The 18,884-nt window shown below is 43.7% G+C and overlaps 1 protein-coding gene and 1 long non-coding RNA gene across 2 annotated transcripts; both read right to left on the bottom strand.

The window, feature by feature from the left end:
* Positions 1-2,549: 2,549 nt before the first annotated feature.
* LOC136351552 (uncharacterized) lies at positions 2,550-3,350 on the bottom strand. Its single transcript, XM_066303729.1, has one exon. It carries the CDS (start codon positions 3,348-3,350, stop codon positions 2,550-2,552), a length of 801 nt encoding a protein of 266 aa, XP_066159826.1.
* Positions 3,351-14,387: 11,037 nt separating this feature from the next.
* On the bottom strand, positions 14,388-16,260 carry LOC136351632 (uncharacterized). Its single transcript, XR_010734781.1, has 3 exons — positions 15,824-16,260; positions 15,524-15,583; positions 14,388-14,607 (listed from the first exon to the last, which is right to left on the bottom strand). It is a non-coding gene; the product is annotated as an uncharacterized lncRNA (long non-coding RNA).
* Positions 16,261-18,884: the final 2,624 nt, after the last annotated feature.

Here is an 18,884-nt window from a genome sequence, read left to right as displayed (position 1 = left end):
GGTAGACCAGTGATGAAATCCATTCCGATTTCTTCCCACTTCCATATGGGAATAGGGAGAGGTTGGAGAGTGCCTGCTGGTCGTAGGTGTTCAGCTTTCACCCTTCGGCAAGTGTCGCACTTGGCAACAAACTATGCAACTTCCCGCTTCATACGGGTCCACTATAATTTTTGCTTTAGGTCTTGGTACATCTTGTTACTACCCAGATGGATTGAGAAAGGAGAGTTGTGGGCTTCACTAAGGATTAGTTGTTTCAGTTTGCGATGGTTAGGCACAACCAAGCGCTTACCGAACCATAAAACACCATTCGAATCTTGGGTAAAACACTGAGCCTTGCCTTCGACCATTTTAGCTCGGATTCGAGCCATACCTTTGTCATCTTTTTGGGCCTCTTTGATCTGATCATATAGAGTAGGTTTCACTTCTAGGGCAGCAAGGGAACCATGTGGTACCATTTCTAAACCAAGTTTATGAATTTCCGAACATAAGGTCTCCGATCGGGGTTTTACCGACAAGCAATTGCATTGCGGTTTTCGACTCAACGCATCAGCAACAACATTGGCATTACCCAGGTGATAATGTAGACCCATGTCATAATCCTTGATGAGTTCTAACCACCTTCTTTGCCTTAGGTTCAGATCTGATTGGGAGAAGATATATTTCAAACTTTTGTGGTCGGTGTAGATTTCGCAACGGTTACCGATAAAATAGTGGAGCCATATTTTTAGTGCATGAACAACAACGGCTAATTCAAGGTCATGGGTTGGATAGTTCACTTCATGAGGTCTCAATTGACGAGATGCATATGCCACAACTCGGCCTTCTTGCATAAGAACACAACCGAGTCCTTGACGAGAGGCATCGCAATAGATGTCGAAGCTTTTGTGTGTATCGGGTAGGAAAAGAATGGGAGCAGTGGTTAACTTTTCTTTCAAGGTCTGAAAACTTTGCTCACACTCAGCTGACCACACATACTTCTCATTCTTCTTCAATAATTGGGTCATAGGCTTAGCAATTTTGGAGAAATTCTCGATAAACCGACGCTAGTAGCCAGCTAGACCAAGAAAACTCTGGATGTCGGATGGATTTTTGGGTTGTCCCCAATCTAACACCTTTTGAACATTACTTGGATATACAGCAACTCCACCTTTGGATAATACATGGCCAAGAAATCCAACTTCTTTTAACCAAAACTCACATTTGCTAAACTTGGCATACAAATGGTGTTCGCGTAATTTTTCCAACACAAGACGAAGGTGCTTTTCATGTTCTTCTTCGGATTTGGAGTAGATGAGGTTGTCATCAATAAAAATAACCACAAACTGATCAAGATACTCCATGAAAATCAAATTCATCAAGCTCATGAAGTATACCGGTGCATTGGTCAAACCAAAGGACATGACGGTGTACTCATATAGACCATAACGGGTAGAGAAGACTATTTTTGGTATATCTTCTGGTCTGATTTTTATTTGATGGTAGCCCAATCTCAAGTCAATTTTCGAGAACACATGAGCGCCGGTTAATTGGTCGAAGAGATCATCAATTCTAGGCAGTGGATATTAGTTCATGACGGTGACTTCATTCAACGGACGATAATCAACACACATCCGCAAGCTAAGGTCCTTCTTTACAAAGAGAGCCGGACATCCCCAAGGTGAGGAGCTTGGCCTAATGAAACCTTTTGCTTGTAGCTTCGTGAGTTGCCTTTTCAATTCTTCTAGCTCATTTGGAGGCATACGGTATGGTCTTTTAGAGATTGGAGCCGTTCCGGGCAGCAAATCAATCACAAATTCAACTTCCCGATCCGGCGGCATTCCTGGTAGTTCCTCTGGGAAGACATCGGGGTACTCACACACCACTGGTACAGCAGTTATATCAATGGCTTTGGCGCCCGAAAGAGCATGGAGTTGTGGGGAATGATCATCAAGTGCAAGAAAGATTAGTTCGCCGGTATTATTTTCTAGTGTAACGAGACGATGACCACAATCGATAACCCCATGATTTTTGTGCATCCAATCCATGCCTAGGATGACATCTAAACCCTTTGTGTGGAGGATGGTAAGTTCGGCAGTAAATTCTACCCCTTGTATAGCTATCTTTGTGTCCCGACTAATAAATTCAGCTATGATTTCTGAATCGGGTGATGTAACAATTAAAGGTGGGTGCAACCTACTAATTGGGAGTTTATGGTCTGATGCAAAACCTTTGGTGACAAAAGAATGTGTAGCTCCAGAATCAAACAACACACTAGCTGGGTATGAATGGACAAGTAGCGTACCAACAAGAACATCCGGTGCATCGTTCGCCTCCTCGGCTGTGACATGGTTCACTCTACCCCTCTTCTGAGTTTGCTGACCCTGAGGTGCTGATCTGAGAGGTGGATTAGGACGTGGTGCTGCTGGTCTTGGTCCTTGGAGTTGTGCACGATGAGGGTACGGGCATTGGTTGATGTAGTGGCCCGCTTGCCTGCAATTGAAGCAGTTGTTGGAGCGAACGGGCCGGCGAATAGTTTGCTGATTTCCACCCACGGGAGGCGCGACACGCTGCTAAGGAGGGCGTGGCACGAATCTTTGTGGACGAGGAGGTGGTGGTGCTTGAAAACGCGGAGGGGGCGGCTGCCAACCACGGGGTTTTTGCGAACCACCCGCGGCTGAAATCTGCGCAGCCTTCTTGCGCTTGCGCTCGGCCTCGAGGTTCTTCATCTTGCTTTCCACGACCACGGACCTGTTGACGAGGTCCTGAAAGTCCAGAAAAGAGTGTGCAGCGAGCTCGAGTTGCATCTCCGCCGACAACCCGTTCATAAACCGATTTTGCTTGCGAGTGTCGGTTTTGACATCATCCGGAGCATAGCGAGCTAAGTGGTTGAACTCGCAGAGATACTCCATGACGGACTTGTTGCCTTGAGTGAGAGATAGGAACTCACATTGTTTGAGGTCCATAATACCCTTCGGCACATGGGCAGCACGAAAAGCATCCCGAAATTGAGCCCAAGTGACGACACGGCCGTCGGGTTGCATGGCGAGAAAGTTCTCCCACCAATCACCGGCTGCGGCTTGGAGTTGCTCGGCTGCCAGGTTGGTCTTCTCGGCGTCGGGGCAGCGAATAAGAGTGAGCTTCCGCTCGATGGTGCGAAGCCAATCATCAGCATCAAGTGGATCATCGGAGCGAGTGAACACCGGAGGTTGAGTACGCTGAAATTCAGCAAGTCCCCCGGCGGCATGGTGTCCACCACCGCCCGCCCCTTGGGCAATGTGGGTAGCGGTAGCGGCTGCACTTGCTGCGATTTGCTGAAGGACGGCGTTTTCAGCCTCACGGTTGCGCTCCACGGCCATAAGAACCTCAGCCATGGTAGGAGGAGGTGGCGGTTCATCACCACGGCTTCGGGAACCCTCTGGAGCATCATGGGATTGAGAGCGAGTGCTGGGACGAGTCATCCTATGGATATGAGATTAAACATAATTAGTGATGGGAGCAACTAAGGATTGATAATGGCCTGAAAGTTAGCACGCATCGTACATGATAAACTAAGTTTAGGTTACCGACTTAATATGAATGCACAATACAAACGCATGCGAAGCTAAGTCTATGTTTGCATAATTAATTTCAATGCACAATAAAAATGCACAATTCAATTATATACAAATGTGACAAGTTATGTTAGCATGATATGATGCAACCAAATAAGAAGCATTAAGAATCAATTGAGCTCATCCTATACTAAAGCTCGAACAAGAAGCAATAAACCAAAATAGTTTTCCAATTGTGATCAACATAGCGGGCCAAAAGCGTATCAATCGCCGGAACATGAAAATTCAAATAAACCAACACTGCAACTTGGCCGCTACTGCTATATGACACATTTCTATCGAGTGTCTCTCAGCTGGGAGTACACTTTTGCAATCTATTTGGTCGAATTTTTGAGTTGGTATATTTTACATCTTCCGAAACAAGGTTCTGAAATTTCTCAGGTTGCCGAACAGCAGCCACTTTACGAATTTTTAGAGAGGGCTACAGAAGTGATAAAATTCTGAACATTTTTGTGGTTGTTCCTGGAGTAGTTGCCCAGCTCCAGAAAAATTTTGACAGCAAAATAGTGAGTAGTTTGTCCTGGAGAATTATTTGATTACAGACTGTTCCAGAAATTCCAGATTTGGCTATTTGAGATTTTGGAGGTTTAAAACATGTTCATAATTTGTCAAAAAATTTGGGGAGACTAAGAGAAACATGAGGAACAGCAAGGCACCATTTTAGAGTGACTATTGCACATTTTAATTGTACTTACAAACTGAGAATAAATTTTAATTCCCTCAACTTATCGGGTGCATTATCGGTCTAATATTTGAATGGGAGAAGTAATAAATTTATTTTGTCAACCAAATTAGACCAAGATGAGTGGAAAATCTAAGAATAAGGTGAGAAAGAACACTAGAATAAAATGAGGAGTAAAAAAGATTCACACATACTAAGATTTTCACAATCGACTCAAGTTGAATATTTTGCAAATCATTTTCAAATTGCCAACTTAGCTCTAGTCTACAGTCGGCATTGCTCTGATACCAACCGCTGTGGACACCCCGAGTATTATACCATCCAGTGTCCAACGCGACCACCACATACTATTGGAGAAGTGGGATCCATACACGCATAAATAGCCACTCGTCCTCAATGTGTCCATGATCGCGGTTGACAACCTTCTGTTATAATAACCGAAATGTCGAGTAGTGAGCGCAAGACATAACCGTAAGATAGCTTGCCAGTCCACCACATCATATGCCCGTCAACCACTCGAAGGTGGCGACCAAAAGCATACCCCAGTGACTCGATCCAAAGTGCTATCCCCAATTATCTCAAGCGATCAAAACCCGTTACTCATGCTTAGCTAGTCCCCAGGAATGCGACTACCCTCACACTTTCATCGCAAGCAATTAATAAACATAGCAAGTACCATAATAGGGTTAAAGTGCAGCGAGGTACAAGACACATAATAGGGTCCTAGGTCCCAACATACAACACATAAATATAGCAGCGGAAGTCTCAATTAGAGTTCATAACCAAAAGATAAAACCGGTGGTGCCACAACCCCACTAGGGCAAACCAACCGGGCAAGAGCCAAGCCGCAAGAGATCACTCATTGCCCTCGCCGCCCTCGGCAGAGCAATGACCACACAAGAAGCATAACTCAAAACCGGATTCCTCTCCTAAAATTGCAGACACCGGGTTAAGTACAAGAATGTACTCGCAAGTCTTACCCAAAATTATATATACATAAGGGAGAGAGAAGTATGCAAGTTTTATAGCCTATAGGGGGTCTCTAGGTTCAACATTTGCATAAAGCTAATTTTATTGAGCAATTAATGAGTAAAATAAGCAAGGACAAGTAAATCTAGCATCATTTTAATTTATGGACAGCAAGTATATAATTCTGAAATGTATAAGCAAATGAACCCAAATGGCGCTCTCATCATCAACCATGGACCACCAAAGTCCATACCAACATGGCACAACATGCCAACACCACCATCAAACATAATCCCATCCATAATAATCCACATTTGATGCTAACATGAGTGAGATACACATCAAGCAATGTCCATAACTGAGGACGCGGCTATTCGAATAGATTATACTCTGATCAGAAGTGTACAACTGGACCCACACGAAATGAACAAAGATCAAATGCTACACACCCCGTCGAGTGCGGTACACAAGTGATTCAAGCTCATTACATGCCCTTTCTTAGCCCCACCCCAACCACCTATACCACGCTGGGGTTCCCGACGACTTAGTCACGTGCGTGCGTCAGGCGGGCACGCCACGCGGGAGGCACCCCCGGCCAACATAGGCACCCGAGGCCCTCCAAAGGGCTACCTGCCCTCATGTCTCTCCAACGTGGTATAAATGATCACAATAGAACTAGTAAAGGACAAGCCGGTCCCAAATAAGGCATGTGGTAAGTACGAAGGGTGCTTGAATAGATGTCAAAATGTTCGGTCCTTAACGACTCAGACGGGGCTACTTGCATCAGAGGAAAACCAACCTCCCTTCATCACCCTATCACCCGTCCAAGTCCAACATATTTCATCAACCATTATTTAGTGTAAGTGCTCAAGTTTTATGCCCAATAATGCAAGTTGTCAAAATACCACAATTAATAGCATTGTCCATCCCTATAGTTCTATTAGCACCAAGCATGGCAAAGCATTAATGAATAAGGCATCCCAAGTAATCCCAACCAGTGGTAATAGGGTATAAGGACAGCAATATTACAAGAACTAAATGCATAAATAGGTTCTTCTAATACACCATAAACAGACAATATTAATATCTAGGCAATGCATGCATATATATACGTATAGATTGCAACCAAATCATTTTTAGAGAAATCATAGGTTCTATATGCTTAGGTGCTTGCCTTGCTGCTGAGGGTAGTCACTATCCTCCTCGGGATATGGCTCGTTTCTCTCCGGAATCTCCGAATATATCAAAAAGAAGCAATATGCGAATAAGAGCCAAATAAACATGCACATGCAAAATGATCAATAAATTATGAAATAAATACAGTAGGTAGATCATATTTTAACTTGAATTTAGGTGAATGAATCACCAGATTATCACTTATGGTTTGGGAGATATGAAAATGACAAGCTCTCAAGTGCTGAAAATGGCAGTTCTGTAAATATTAATGTTTCCTTTAGAGCATTTCAAGCAACTTGCAACTCAAACCAAGCTTTCATAATAATGATTATTTTTAGAGTAAAGTATATCACTCACAGGTCCTAAGAAAAAATATTTCACAGCTGTATGTTGTCATTATTTATATATGGGTTTTACAACTTAAAAACATAGGAATGCTAAATAAACTCCTAAACATGATTTAAGAGGTAGTTTTGCCAAAAACAACACCACAACAGCAAAGAGTACTAAAATATAAGCTCAACAAAATTGGTTTCACAATTTTAGCTTTTACCAATAATTTCTTACGAATTTATTAAGAGCTAGACCACACAAGGGATACATATAGCTATTTATATTTTTACTGGGAAAACAAGTACAAAAGTTGGTCATTTTTATTTTACAACATTGAATATCACGTTTTCTTGAATATCACGTTTTTCTTAATCCACAGAAATTTGGTTCACTGAATTCGGAGTTCATATGAATTAATTATGAATTTTTAAAGCGCATACCTCTTTCAGCTCAATAGCTATCTCAGAAATCGATTTCTATTTTCACTCCCCTTTTCTCCAACTTCCACCGGACTTCGCTCACATGGCAGCAACCTGGACGTAGGGTCGTGAGAGACTAAGGCCTCGGGCTGATGGCAAGAGATGGAGCAAGGTCTTGGGCTGACGGCAAGAGACGTTGCCTAGGGCTGTTTCAACCGAAACCAAAAGAGATGAACTCGGGGTGAGTTGCAGCCACCTTCTAGCTGCAGCAATGGAGTGGACAACCTATAGAACGTTGCTATAGATGTTCAACATGGAGGGAATTCAAAAGAGGCACTATGGGTGAAAAGGAAGCTCACCAAATGGAGGAAAACAAAATGCTGCTGCTGCAGCCCTGCAGGCTGAAACCACCACTCTTTTATTCCTTCTCGATCTCTCTCAACTCTCCATGCATGTGCAAGATGTTGGGATGGATGGAAAGCTTGGATGATGGGGATTGTTGTGGTCTAACATGCAGAGCTTGAGTTTGGGTTCTTAGATGGGATTTGGGGAGGAGAAGTGAGCTGGGACCTCAGCTTGATGAGGAAAAGAAAGAACAATAGGGGAGGAAGAAGAAGGGGTTTTCCTCTGCCCACCTTATGTCCTGAGGTGGGGAGAACGCCCAAGGGTGGGTTTTGGGCTAAAAAGGCACCCAAGGTCAGTGACAAGTGGGCCCAAGTCGTGGTGGTCTAAGAAGTAAGGGCTAGAATAGAGGTGGAACAAGAATTTGGGCAGATTTCAGGAATTTTCAGTAATTTTACACCTCTTCCAATATGACACTCAGTTAGTTCAAGAAATAATAGTGATAGAATTTTATCCTTTGGTGTGGAGATAGACCTGGACACCTAGTTTCCATTTTTCAAAGTTTCACTCAAAAAATCAAAATTTTTTAATTCTGGTGAAAAGATGAAATTGGTTAGGCTGAAAGTTAGTTTGAATTTTTAGGAGGCCAAAACAGAGAGTAAAAATTCCACAAAATTTATATTTGTTGGTGATAAATAAACTAGTATTTGAATAAATTATTGCACATGTACACTTCTGTTCAAGTTATTGTTCAAATAGAAGTGGTTTCAATTTTACCGATTAGAGTTAATTTTGTTATCGCCTATGATCAAATTGCAAACATAGTAAATATAAAATCTAAAGGACAACAAATACACTTCTAAATACCTGGTTATGAACCTAGGGCTGTTACAGTTATCGGGCATATGGACTCACTATGGCATCTTGGATAGAAACCTAATTCGAAATTTTATTAAATACTGTTGCATTTAAAACATTACAAGCTTTCTCCTTCCACTTTCTCAGCTTTCTGCAATTAAACCTAGCTCCACTCAGATAATATTTCATACATTCATATTTGATATAATAGCTTGCTGAGTACGTTGTACTCACCCTTGCTTCAACCCCTTTTTTTCAGAGTCCTTCTTATCGATGCTGGGAGTTCAATCATATAAGTTAGTTTCATTCTAACTTAATTCTCAATTATAGATTAGATAGATAGTTTAAGTCTATAGCAAAACAGCAGAGGTAGTCCATTCTAAAGCTTCTGCTGTAATAGTTAGACACAATCTTGTAAATACCCTATTACTTCATATAATAATATCTCCTTCAAAGCTATGCCTAGACGTATGCAAAGACGATCCAGATTATTGAACTTGTATCAATCTACTGATCCAGGGCTTGATACAGTCTAAACATGTCGGTTTCTGAATCATTAGTTTTGGGAGCCGACATTATACCAAAATGATCAGGGATTTTTGGTGGGGTGATGAGACCAATAAACGGAAAGTGCATTGGATCGCTTGGGAACAGCTAATTCTGCCTAAATTCATGGGAGGCTTGGGTTTTCGGGATATGAGGCTTTTCAACCAAGCTCTCCTAGCCAGGCAAGCTTGGCGCCTGATTCAGTTTCCGGATAGCTTATGCGCCAGGTTGTTGAAGGCTAAATATTTCCCTAACAGTGAGTTAATAGATGCTGTTTTCCTGGGTGACTCATCGGTGACTTGGAAGAGCCTGGAATATGGTCTTCAATTGCTGAAGAAAGGTCTGATTTGGCGTATTGGAGATGGGACAAAAGTAAGAATCTGGCATGATCGGTGGATACCGAGTGAATCCTCGCTTATGTTAGCTGGTGTTGCTGGAAGGTGTCGCCTTCGTTGGGTTTCCCAGTTAATAAAGCAAGATGATCGTTCCTGGGATGCGGATCTGATCTGGCGAATATGCAATCCTTTTGATGCCATAGAAATTCTCAAAATTAAACTGCCTCAATATCAGACAGGATTTTCTTGCGTGGCATTATGAAAAGTCAGGTCTCTTCTCTATTCAAAGTGCTTACAAGTTGGTGCTGCATGCTAGGCTTGATTCTAATCTTGGTTCTTCCAGCTCGGCTGCAAATGGTGAGCGCAGTATTTGGGGCTCCATCTCGAAAACACCGGTGCCCCATAAGATCAAGATTTTCGCTTGGAGGCTAGCTAACAAGGGTCTTGCTACTATACGAAATAGATGCTCCCGAAACCTGGAAGTTGATGCTACCTATCGTATTTGTGGTATGGAAGTAGAGGATGAGTTTCATGCTGTCATCTCATGTATGAGGGCGAGAGCTCTGAGGGAGTCTCTTCGTTCCTGTTGGAAGCTGCCAGCATAATACTTGCTGGCACGCACGGGCCCTGATTGGCTTTTGTTGATCCTTCAAGGCTTAACTCAGGATGTTAGAGCTTGTTTCTTGCTCATGTTATGGAGAGCTTGGTTCCACCGAAACGACATCTTGTTTGGCACAGGATAGGCAACCGTTGAGGAGAAAATTGCAAAATTGGGACTGCAAACTTTGGGGCTTCGCTGTTTTGACACTCCGAGTGGATGATAAATGGGCCCATCTGTGTCTATGAAATATGGGTCCAGTGTCATTATAGCAAAGCTTAATGTTTGCAGTGTCATAATTGCAAATCCCCCAGTGTTGAGAAAATTGCAAAATTGGGACTGCAAACTTTGGGGCTTTGCTGTTTTGACACTCCGAGTGGATGATAAATGGGCCCATCTGTGTCTATGAAATATGGGTCCAGTGTCATTATAGCAAAGCTTAATGTTTGCAGTGTCATAATTGCAAATCCCCCAGTGTTGAGAAAATTGTAAAATTGGGACTGCAAACTTTGGGGCTTTGCTGTTTTGACACTCCGAGCAAATTAAACATGAGGATGAAGGAAACCAGAACGGGAAGAGCTAAGTATCCAAGCAGGAAGGTAGAAGGGTGCAAACTGAAATCATTTGTCAACCAAATAGTTGGGCAAAGCCGCAGGTAAACTGGGCGAAAGTGAATACGGATGGAGCTTTTGTTCAGCAGACCGGGGAAGCCAGCCTGGGTGTTGTTATTCGAGATCATGGCAGTCAGGTCCTGCTCTCGGCCTGGAGGATCATCAGGCACTGCAGTTAGGCGGAGGAGGCTGAAGCCTATTCCTGTCTGGAGGGTATACACCTAGCGCTAAAATGGATTAACCTCCCGATTGTACTGGAAACTGATTGTGCCAATATAGTTCAAGCGATGAGGGGGCTGGATTCAGAGAGATGTCGTCTGTGGACGATTTTAAAGGAGGCCAAAGCAAAGTTACAGCTACTTCCCCAGTGCAAGATTGAGAAAGTTCATAGAGGAGGAAATTGTGTTGCTCATAAGCTAGCACAGCTGGCTCTTAGGTCGAAAGAGTGTGTAGTCTGGCGGTTCAAAGCTCCTCGGTGTGTGTCTGAGCTTCTGGATCGTGATTGTAAACCTCCTTAAGTTTTAATATAATCACTCTTTCCTCGTAAAAAAAAGGAATGAATACATAAGATAAGTTGGGGTTCCGAAGAACAAGCAGACGGACGGTCTAGCCGACACGCACGCTGCCAGCAAGTAGCAATGGCTAAACTTTAATCTAACAAAACCCCAGAAACCATGAAGGGGTACCTAACTATTTAAGGAGGTGGGAGGACGACCTATGGGGCCCTAGGGTCGTGATCCACCTGGTTGGGGCGCACCCCACATGGGCCCCACTTGGGCCGGGGTCCCAAATAAAGTTACAAGCCCATTGGCCCAATATAGGTGACGCAGAACCTTGTTTGTGTGATTGCAGCCAAACGAACTGGAATTCGGAGATGTGGCTGGTTCTATTGGAAATAGGACTCCGAGAGCTTTCCGTCAAGTACTCAAGGGCCAAAAACAGAGGTCCTATGCAGCTTTGGCGGCCCTTTGAAGTCAACAGTGCAGCAGGTGGCCGAATCGGATTCCAGCACTTGGAGGACTTGACCTTGATGACTTCTTGTTGATCAATGATGTGAGCAATGGTTGTATCACTGGTAGGCATGGTCACATCATCTTGCCATCTTTCGTCACTTCTAGCCTTGAATCACAATGAAACATCGTTGTATTGCATATTCTTCTTCGTAATCTTCATTGGTTCTTCATCAGACTAATCCCTTGCTTATACATTCAATAAGCGCATTAATCCCCTAATCGTTTGTCATCAATTAACCAAAACCCACTAGGGGCATAGATTCTCTTTCAAAGGGGAGGGGAGGTGTTGCTGCCCATTTATAGGCAGGGGAGGAGTGGAACGGCCGGGGGAGCTCACTGGCCGGCCATCAATGCCGGTAGTTCGCCGGAGATGAAAAGTCATCGATTCAAGGTGAGTTTGTACACAATTGAGTGGGAAATTATGGCAAAAATAAAGAGGAGGAAAGGAACCGACTTTTCTGATCAATTTGGTGGAGAATCGTGCGAGGAGGTGGATCAACTCGGCGGCGGCGCTAGGGTTCCGAACGGAGGAGAGAGAGAGAGAGAGAGAGAGAGAGAGAGAGGAGCAGTCAGCCGCTAGAGGTAGGGGACGACCTACAGTTGGGCTGGCTAGGCCGCGTCGAGGACGGACTTAGGTCCGATGGAGAGAGAGGAGAGGAAGTGGGTTGGCTTGGAGAAAAGAACGGGCTGGGAGAGGGAGATTGACCCAAAAGGGAGGGAGGGAGGGAGGGAGAGAAAGGCCGAGCGGGCCAGCGGGGAGGGAAAACAGACTTTGGGCCGTAAATGGCCCAAAGAGGAGAGATTTATTTTTAGGTTTTTCATTTAAATTTACTCCGAATTTGGTTTTTTTTGCTTTAAAATTATTTTGTTTGCTTTAAAAATTCAAGTAAAAATTGAGGAACCAATTTTAGAGCATGGAGAATTTAACAAAAATACTCCAAGCCACTTTCGGATTTTTCTGGGACGTATTTTAGAGCATCTCTAACAGATTAGCTATTTTGGACTCTCCAAATGTCCATTTAGCCAATGGCCAAAAAATTAGAGAGTCATATTTGCCTTTTACTCCAACAATCTCTCTATCCCACTCTCCAATCTTGATGGGTCCCACATGTCAGTCTCTAATTTCTTTTTCCCTTCCCTCTATCTTCCCCTTTTCCACGTGAGCCCACGGCGTGCGGACGAGGTGGCTGACGGAGGTGGTCGACGGAGGGGGCTGCCGTGCGGGGACGAGGCGACCGACGGCGCTAGAGATGCGGCGGACACGGCAACGTCGGCGGCGGCGGTGAGGAGACGACGAGGTTCCGCCATCGCTGGAGATGCGAGACAGAGAAAGGGGGACGGGAGCACGGAGGCTTCTCTCCGCCGCCGATCCGTCGCCATGCGTGCGGGCTTGCCCGGCGCCGGATTCGCGACGCGCGCCGCTCCCGACGCCGGATCCGCCGCGTGTGCCTATCCACCGCAGGCCCGAGGAGCCGAGCCGCCACCATCGCTCCTCCTCGTCGTCGTGGTGCGCCCGTCCACCGCAGGTCCGAGGAGCCGAGCTGCCGCACCACTCCTCGTCGTCGTTGTCGTGTGCCCATCCACCGTAGGTCCGAGGAGCCGAGCCGCCGCCACCGCTCCTCCTCGTCGATGAGTCGCCCCTCCTCGTCGCCGAGCTGCCGCTGCCGCTCATCTTCCTCGGCGGCGAGCCGCCCACTCATGCACCACGACAACGACGGCTGCGACTTGGGCTTTCCGGCGGGGCCAGAAGGGAGCGTGGTGGAGGTGCGGGTGATTGGCGTGGTGGTGGCTCGGCGATGGAGAGGAAAAGCATGAGTAGAGGAAGAGCTGAAGAGGAGAATAGCCAGCCTGGGAGACTAGCCAAAGTTGGCCAATGGATAGGCTTGATGGCTTGCAGAGTCAAATAGTGTTTTTGGCTTATTTGCCAAATTTTTGGCTTCGAGAGTTGAGTAGAGAGGCTGTTGGAGATGCTCTTAGTGTTTGAGATTTCTTTTAAGCTTTTAATAATTTCCTTTGTTCCTTTTAGAAAGTGATTTTTAAGTTGGGATGTATTTATCAGGGTGTGACATCGTCGGGGCTACTGTTTACTTCAGATGGATTCGACTTCCAGTTGATATAGCAATTATTTATCATATACATTAGGTAATCTAAAGTTGATAATATTGTTTAACGTGTGTTGGTTGATTTAAATTTGGGAATATCGATATTATATTAAATTATAGTGTTGTTTTAGATTAGTTAATGTATCTACCACCCTGAATAGCAAATATCAGTTTGTTCAGATCTATCAATTTTTAATATAGCTTGGTGTTGCATCAGTTAGGTTTGATATACTAAGTTATAGTCAAAGTTGTAAGAACTAACTTGCTCGATAATTGCTGATAGGGGTTGCATCGGAGTTTCAGCTGATCTTACATGATATAGGTATTTTAGGTTTAAGTTTGCATGTTCTTTCTTTACCTAATATGTTACATATATCCTCTTATGCAATTGTATCACACCTTGATATCTATTAAGTTGGCTATTGGTTTTGCTCTGTCTTGATTAAGTACAATCTGCTAAGAATATGGTTTGTTTAATAGATTTAACTATGTATGATATTTTTGCATAAGATTGTACCAGAGCTTTAGCCGATACATTATTTACCCGTAACCTAAGCAATCTCATCGGCTTTTTGTGTGAATCCATATAATTTTTAAATTATCTGATCTTTGTTGCCAGCAATTAATACTGTCTCGGTTGGGTCCGATCTATCATAATTGCTTGTATTAAAGAGAAAGATTGAATTAGTTATTAGGCATCACCGATGTTTACTACCTACTTTGTGAATAAGGGTGGGCCATACGTGTCGGGTCCCAAAACTAATAACTTGGATCCGACTGAGATTAATGTATCAATGCCTGGATCAGTAAATATTGATACATGTAATACAGCTGGTTCTTCATTGCATATGTTAAAGTTTACAATTCTAAGGGTTTTACAAGAATAGGTACTCACCTAATTAAACATAAGTACTAATATTACACAGCGGAAGTTCTAGTACATTCTGACTAGGAAGGTATAACCTCTAGGGATTTTCTAAGCTATCAGGGTCATCATAATAATAGTCATAGGGGTCTTCCTCTTGACCCAAATCTGAAAAAGGTTAATGAGAGCAAGGGTGAGTATTCACAATACTTAGCAAGCTACCATGGAAACATGTTATGCGTTGGCATAGAGTAGAGTTCTTTGCAGAAAGCAATAATAGACAATCTGGAAATATTAAAGCAAGAGTTTGTGAAATATATACTTTAGGTTTCTAACCAGGGTACCATATGAGTCCCGGTACTCAATTCCGTGAGTACGGCTATTCGAATAGTTTCATGAATATTCTACTGCAGTAGATGTACGCTTTACCCGCAGTCCACGACTTGCCAATATTCATTAGCTTAGTCATGGCCCAGTATTAGGTTATTAACAATTGTGGTACCTGTTCCATGAACTTATATCCTCATGCGCTCTGAACGTGACGTTAACAGCAGCGAGAGGAGTTCTGGCGTTCCCGGGGTACTTGAGGGGAACTGATCGTATGACACCACGTCATCTCGATCAGGGTTTAGAATTATAACCATAATTATAATTGAGCTCAACAAACCAATTACCAGTACATGGTAATGGTAGAAATTTCCCTTCGCAGCTATAGTTGCCTCCTGCTCGAGGACTTAAAAATAAGAACCACTACACAGAGGTATCACATTGCTAAGTAACATAATGACTAGGTCTGTCCCCATTCTAGAACTGCGGTCGTACCCGTTCGTTTGACATAAGTACCTGGCAAAACTTATATCGATTGAGACAGTACTAGCCACCCAGGAATCAACCAAATCTTACGTACTGTCCCAATCTAAGTATAAGGTATTTTAACCAGATTGTAAGCAAAATAAGCAATACTAAATTGTCTGGGTTTCTATGGTTGATTTATGCATAAAAAATAGAATATTGAATAGAAGGCTATAAATAAATAATTTATAAAATATAGGCTTAAATGATCAAAAGGTATATGGTAACTTGCCTTGCTCGATGTCCTGAGATTGACTGATATTATCTAATGTGTCAGAAGAATCCTCAAGACCTAGGGTTAAACATATAAAATTCAAATTCAAAAGGAAATCGAATAAAATCCAAAAATAGGCAAAAATAAAATAAAATGAGAAAATAGCAAAAAATAGCCTCAAAAGATAGAGAAAGATTTTAGAAGAATTTTGGTCCATGTTTCACGGGAATTGGGTTTATATTTTAAAAGATATGGGCTTCTAAAGATTGGATTTGAATTAAATTGAGAAATTAGAAAGGTTACTATAGAGGGGCCCACCCGTCAGTCTTTTATCTTCTTCTCTTTCTTTTTCTTTTCTTCTTCTTCTTCCCGTCTCTTCGTTCTCTCCTTCGGTTGAACAGAGAGGAAGGGGAGGAGGGGTGCCGGTTTTCCGGCGGCTGGAGGGCGGCGACGCCGGCGGCGCATGGTGTTCCCGAGCACCGTGCATCCGGAGAGGGTGGTGGCTGGCGGAGGGAGAGAGAGGGATGGCTGGAACGGCAGCTGCAAGAACTTGCTCCGGCCACTAAAAGAAGTGGCGATGGTGGCTGCTATGGGGTGGAAGAAAAGGGGAAAACGGGAAAAATGGAATCACCTCGGCGAGGCGGAGTTGGTGGCGCAAGGGTTTGGCTTGCGAAGCTCCAATGAGGGAGATCGGCCGGGGGCAGTCATGGCCGGACATGGGAGAGAAAGAGAGAGATGAAGCTCCATTTGTAGGTAGAGAAGGGGAGGGATGGCCGGCTATTTATAGAGGAGAAGGGCGGTGGGGAGAGGCGGTTGTGGAGGAGGAGGTCAAGGAGTGCACGACGACGGTGGCGTGAAGATTCGAAAGACGGCGGCCGGCTTCGTTTCCTTAGCGGCGAGGGAAGGCATTGGCGGCGGCGTGCGCGTGTGGAACACGCGCACCTGGAGGAGGATAGAGGCGGCTGCCTCTCTTGGGCCGGCTGGGCCAATTGGGCCGAAGGGAGAGAGAGGATTTCGGCCCAAAAGAAGTATTTAGGAATTTTGAATATTTTGCCTAAGGAGAAAGAATTTATCTAGAGATCTTTGGAAGAGTTTTGCAAAGATTATGCACTATAAAAATGTCTCACTAATAGAAGGGTGATCTAGAGAAAGTTTCTAAGTTTTGGAATTTGAAGAAAATTTGCTAAATCCACTAAGGTTTAGGATAGGGCAAAATTTAGGGTTTATTGGTAAACTAGGTTAAGGGGGTTCTAAGGGTAATCCTCGAACCAAAATCAAAAATAAAAAGAGAACTTTTAAAGAGAATTTTGATTTTGCTAATCTAAGATAAAAACCAGTCAAAAGCCAGCATGATGCAGTCAAATTTTAGTTTAAAAATTTGAGGATGTTACAATACGTTAGTGGGTATTAGTTGTTGTTGTAGTCACAATGATGAAAGAATAAAGGTGGCTAGTAAGCTGAACCCCACAGTCACTAGCCATGAGAGAAGGATGAGAGAGATTATTTATTTATTCCTTATGGCTAGGTAGTAAGCATATTACATGGTATTTGTTACTTACAATGTATACAACCTGGTAGTAGTAATAGTATTTTATTCCTTACTACCCACTTTAGATGCACATTGTGGATGCCCATGCTATTCACTTTTGATCCAATTGTAATTACCTTAGGTTTTGTTCATACTTTTTATGTTCATGGACTAGCTGTTTAGATCACATTATTGTATAATAATCAACTTTGATATCATCAATCTTGTGCTGGATCAATTGGGTTCGACCTACAGGATAGGTTTTATTAAAGGAGAACTATTTACATTTATGTTCAATCTAAACCTAGTTTTATGATCAATATTTCATATAATTTATAGCTGATTCTCTCTAGCATCAGCTGATACGATACAACATCAGCCCATTTGCCGATCGGCTATCGTCATTTAACTTTTTTCTATTGTCCCGCTCGTTGATTGCAAGATCAAATCAACTGGCACGTGCTGAACCCGAATTTTAGGACCTGCACTGAAGTGAAACAAATCTTCCAGGCCTTCGTGTGGAGGTGTTAAATTTTGCATCAACAATACATAATTAAGAGGATTTGCTAAGTTAAATACAAAATTTAAATAATTTTGCCAATAAACACAGTGAGTAATTAGAGTGTGTTTTAAATATGCAAAAGGCATATTATTAAGACAACCGGTAAATTTAGTAAAGCGGGGTATTTTAACAAACATATTTGCCAAATAACATATAACATCATGGGTTTGCAGGACCATTACATAGAGTTTACAAAACTAATTAACTGCTTTCATGGCTTCCGGCGAGGCGGGGGCTTACGAGGCAGCAGTCGGCGCGGCATCAACGACCACATGGCGCCAGGGTTGGTGGTGGTGGCCATGGGCCCGTATTGGGCTCCGTAGTGGGCGAAATGGGTGGCGCGGCGCTAACACATTGAGTAGCGGGGAATGTGGTGTAGAAGGTGAGTTCGGGGCCAACGAGGGAGGCCGAGAACGGCGTCCAAATTCAATCCTAAGATAGGCATCGTACCTTCAAGCGCTGGAGGCCGCTGCTTCCTTGATTTCTACTTCTCCCTTCTCTTCTTCTTTCGCGAGCAGTGCTGATAACATGTTAACAAAACACGAAACGAGAGAGGATTGATTTCTCATTGATCGTAGTGTTCAATTTATACATGCGCAATGGATGGGGTCCACTGCGCCCCTTGTCGAGGAGTGCCGAGAGGAGAAAAAGGGCGCGACCAACAGCCACGGTTCGTTCTCTACCGATTGTTGGCGAGGAGAGGCATGGCAACTGCTACCTATTCCTCCGGGTGGATGAGATCGCCCAAGATTTCTTAACACAAACCTGGAAATCGGCTACCAACTTCTTGATGTCACTAACAAGAACACAGGATTAGTCTGGCTGGATTCGTTGGATGATAGAGAGACAATTTGATGCCTTGGTAGCCCTCCGCCGGGACAAGGCACACCGAATCAACTTAGGCTTGAACCGTTGAACATTTCTGTGATTCAGCTTGTTGTAGACAAATAGACACCTAAGTGGTCCCAGATCACAAAACCAAAACCCACTTAGCTGGAGACTTGAAAAATTGCACCATCCGAATTGATGAGCACTGTCCTGCCGCCGGACTCCATCTAGTAACTGGAATAATCCATGATTGCCATGATTTTCTAGATTGTTGCCATGATTTTCTAGATTGCCTGGGTCGGTTGTGAGGTACACCCCCTGTGTGTTACTATCCATTCGCCTTCTTGGCACTACACAATTGCGCTATGTTAGTTAGCTCTACTGCTCTACCGAAAAAAACTAAGCATTGCATGGCTAATCCTGTCATGATTTCTTGATATAACAAGAATCTAGTTCATGGG

This window comes from Oryza sativa, chromosome 8, assembly GCF_034140825.1.
Source record: "Oryza sativa Japonica Group chromosome 8, ASM3414082v1".
Lineage (NCBI taxonomy): Eukaryota > Viridiplantae > Streptophyta > Magnoliopsida > Poales > Poaceae > Oryza > Oryza sativa.
The sequence above is the reverse complement of the archived record's forward strand: the minus strand, read 5'-3'. Positions and strand labels throughout refer to the sequence as shown.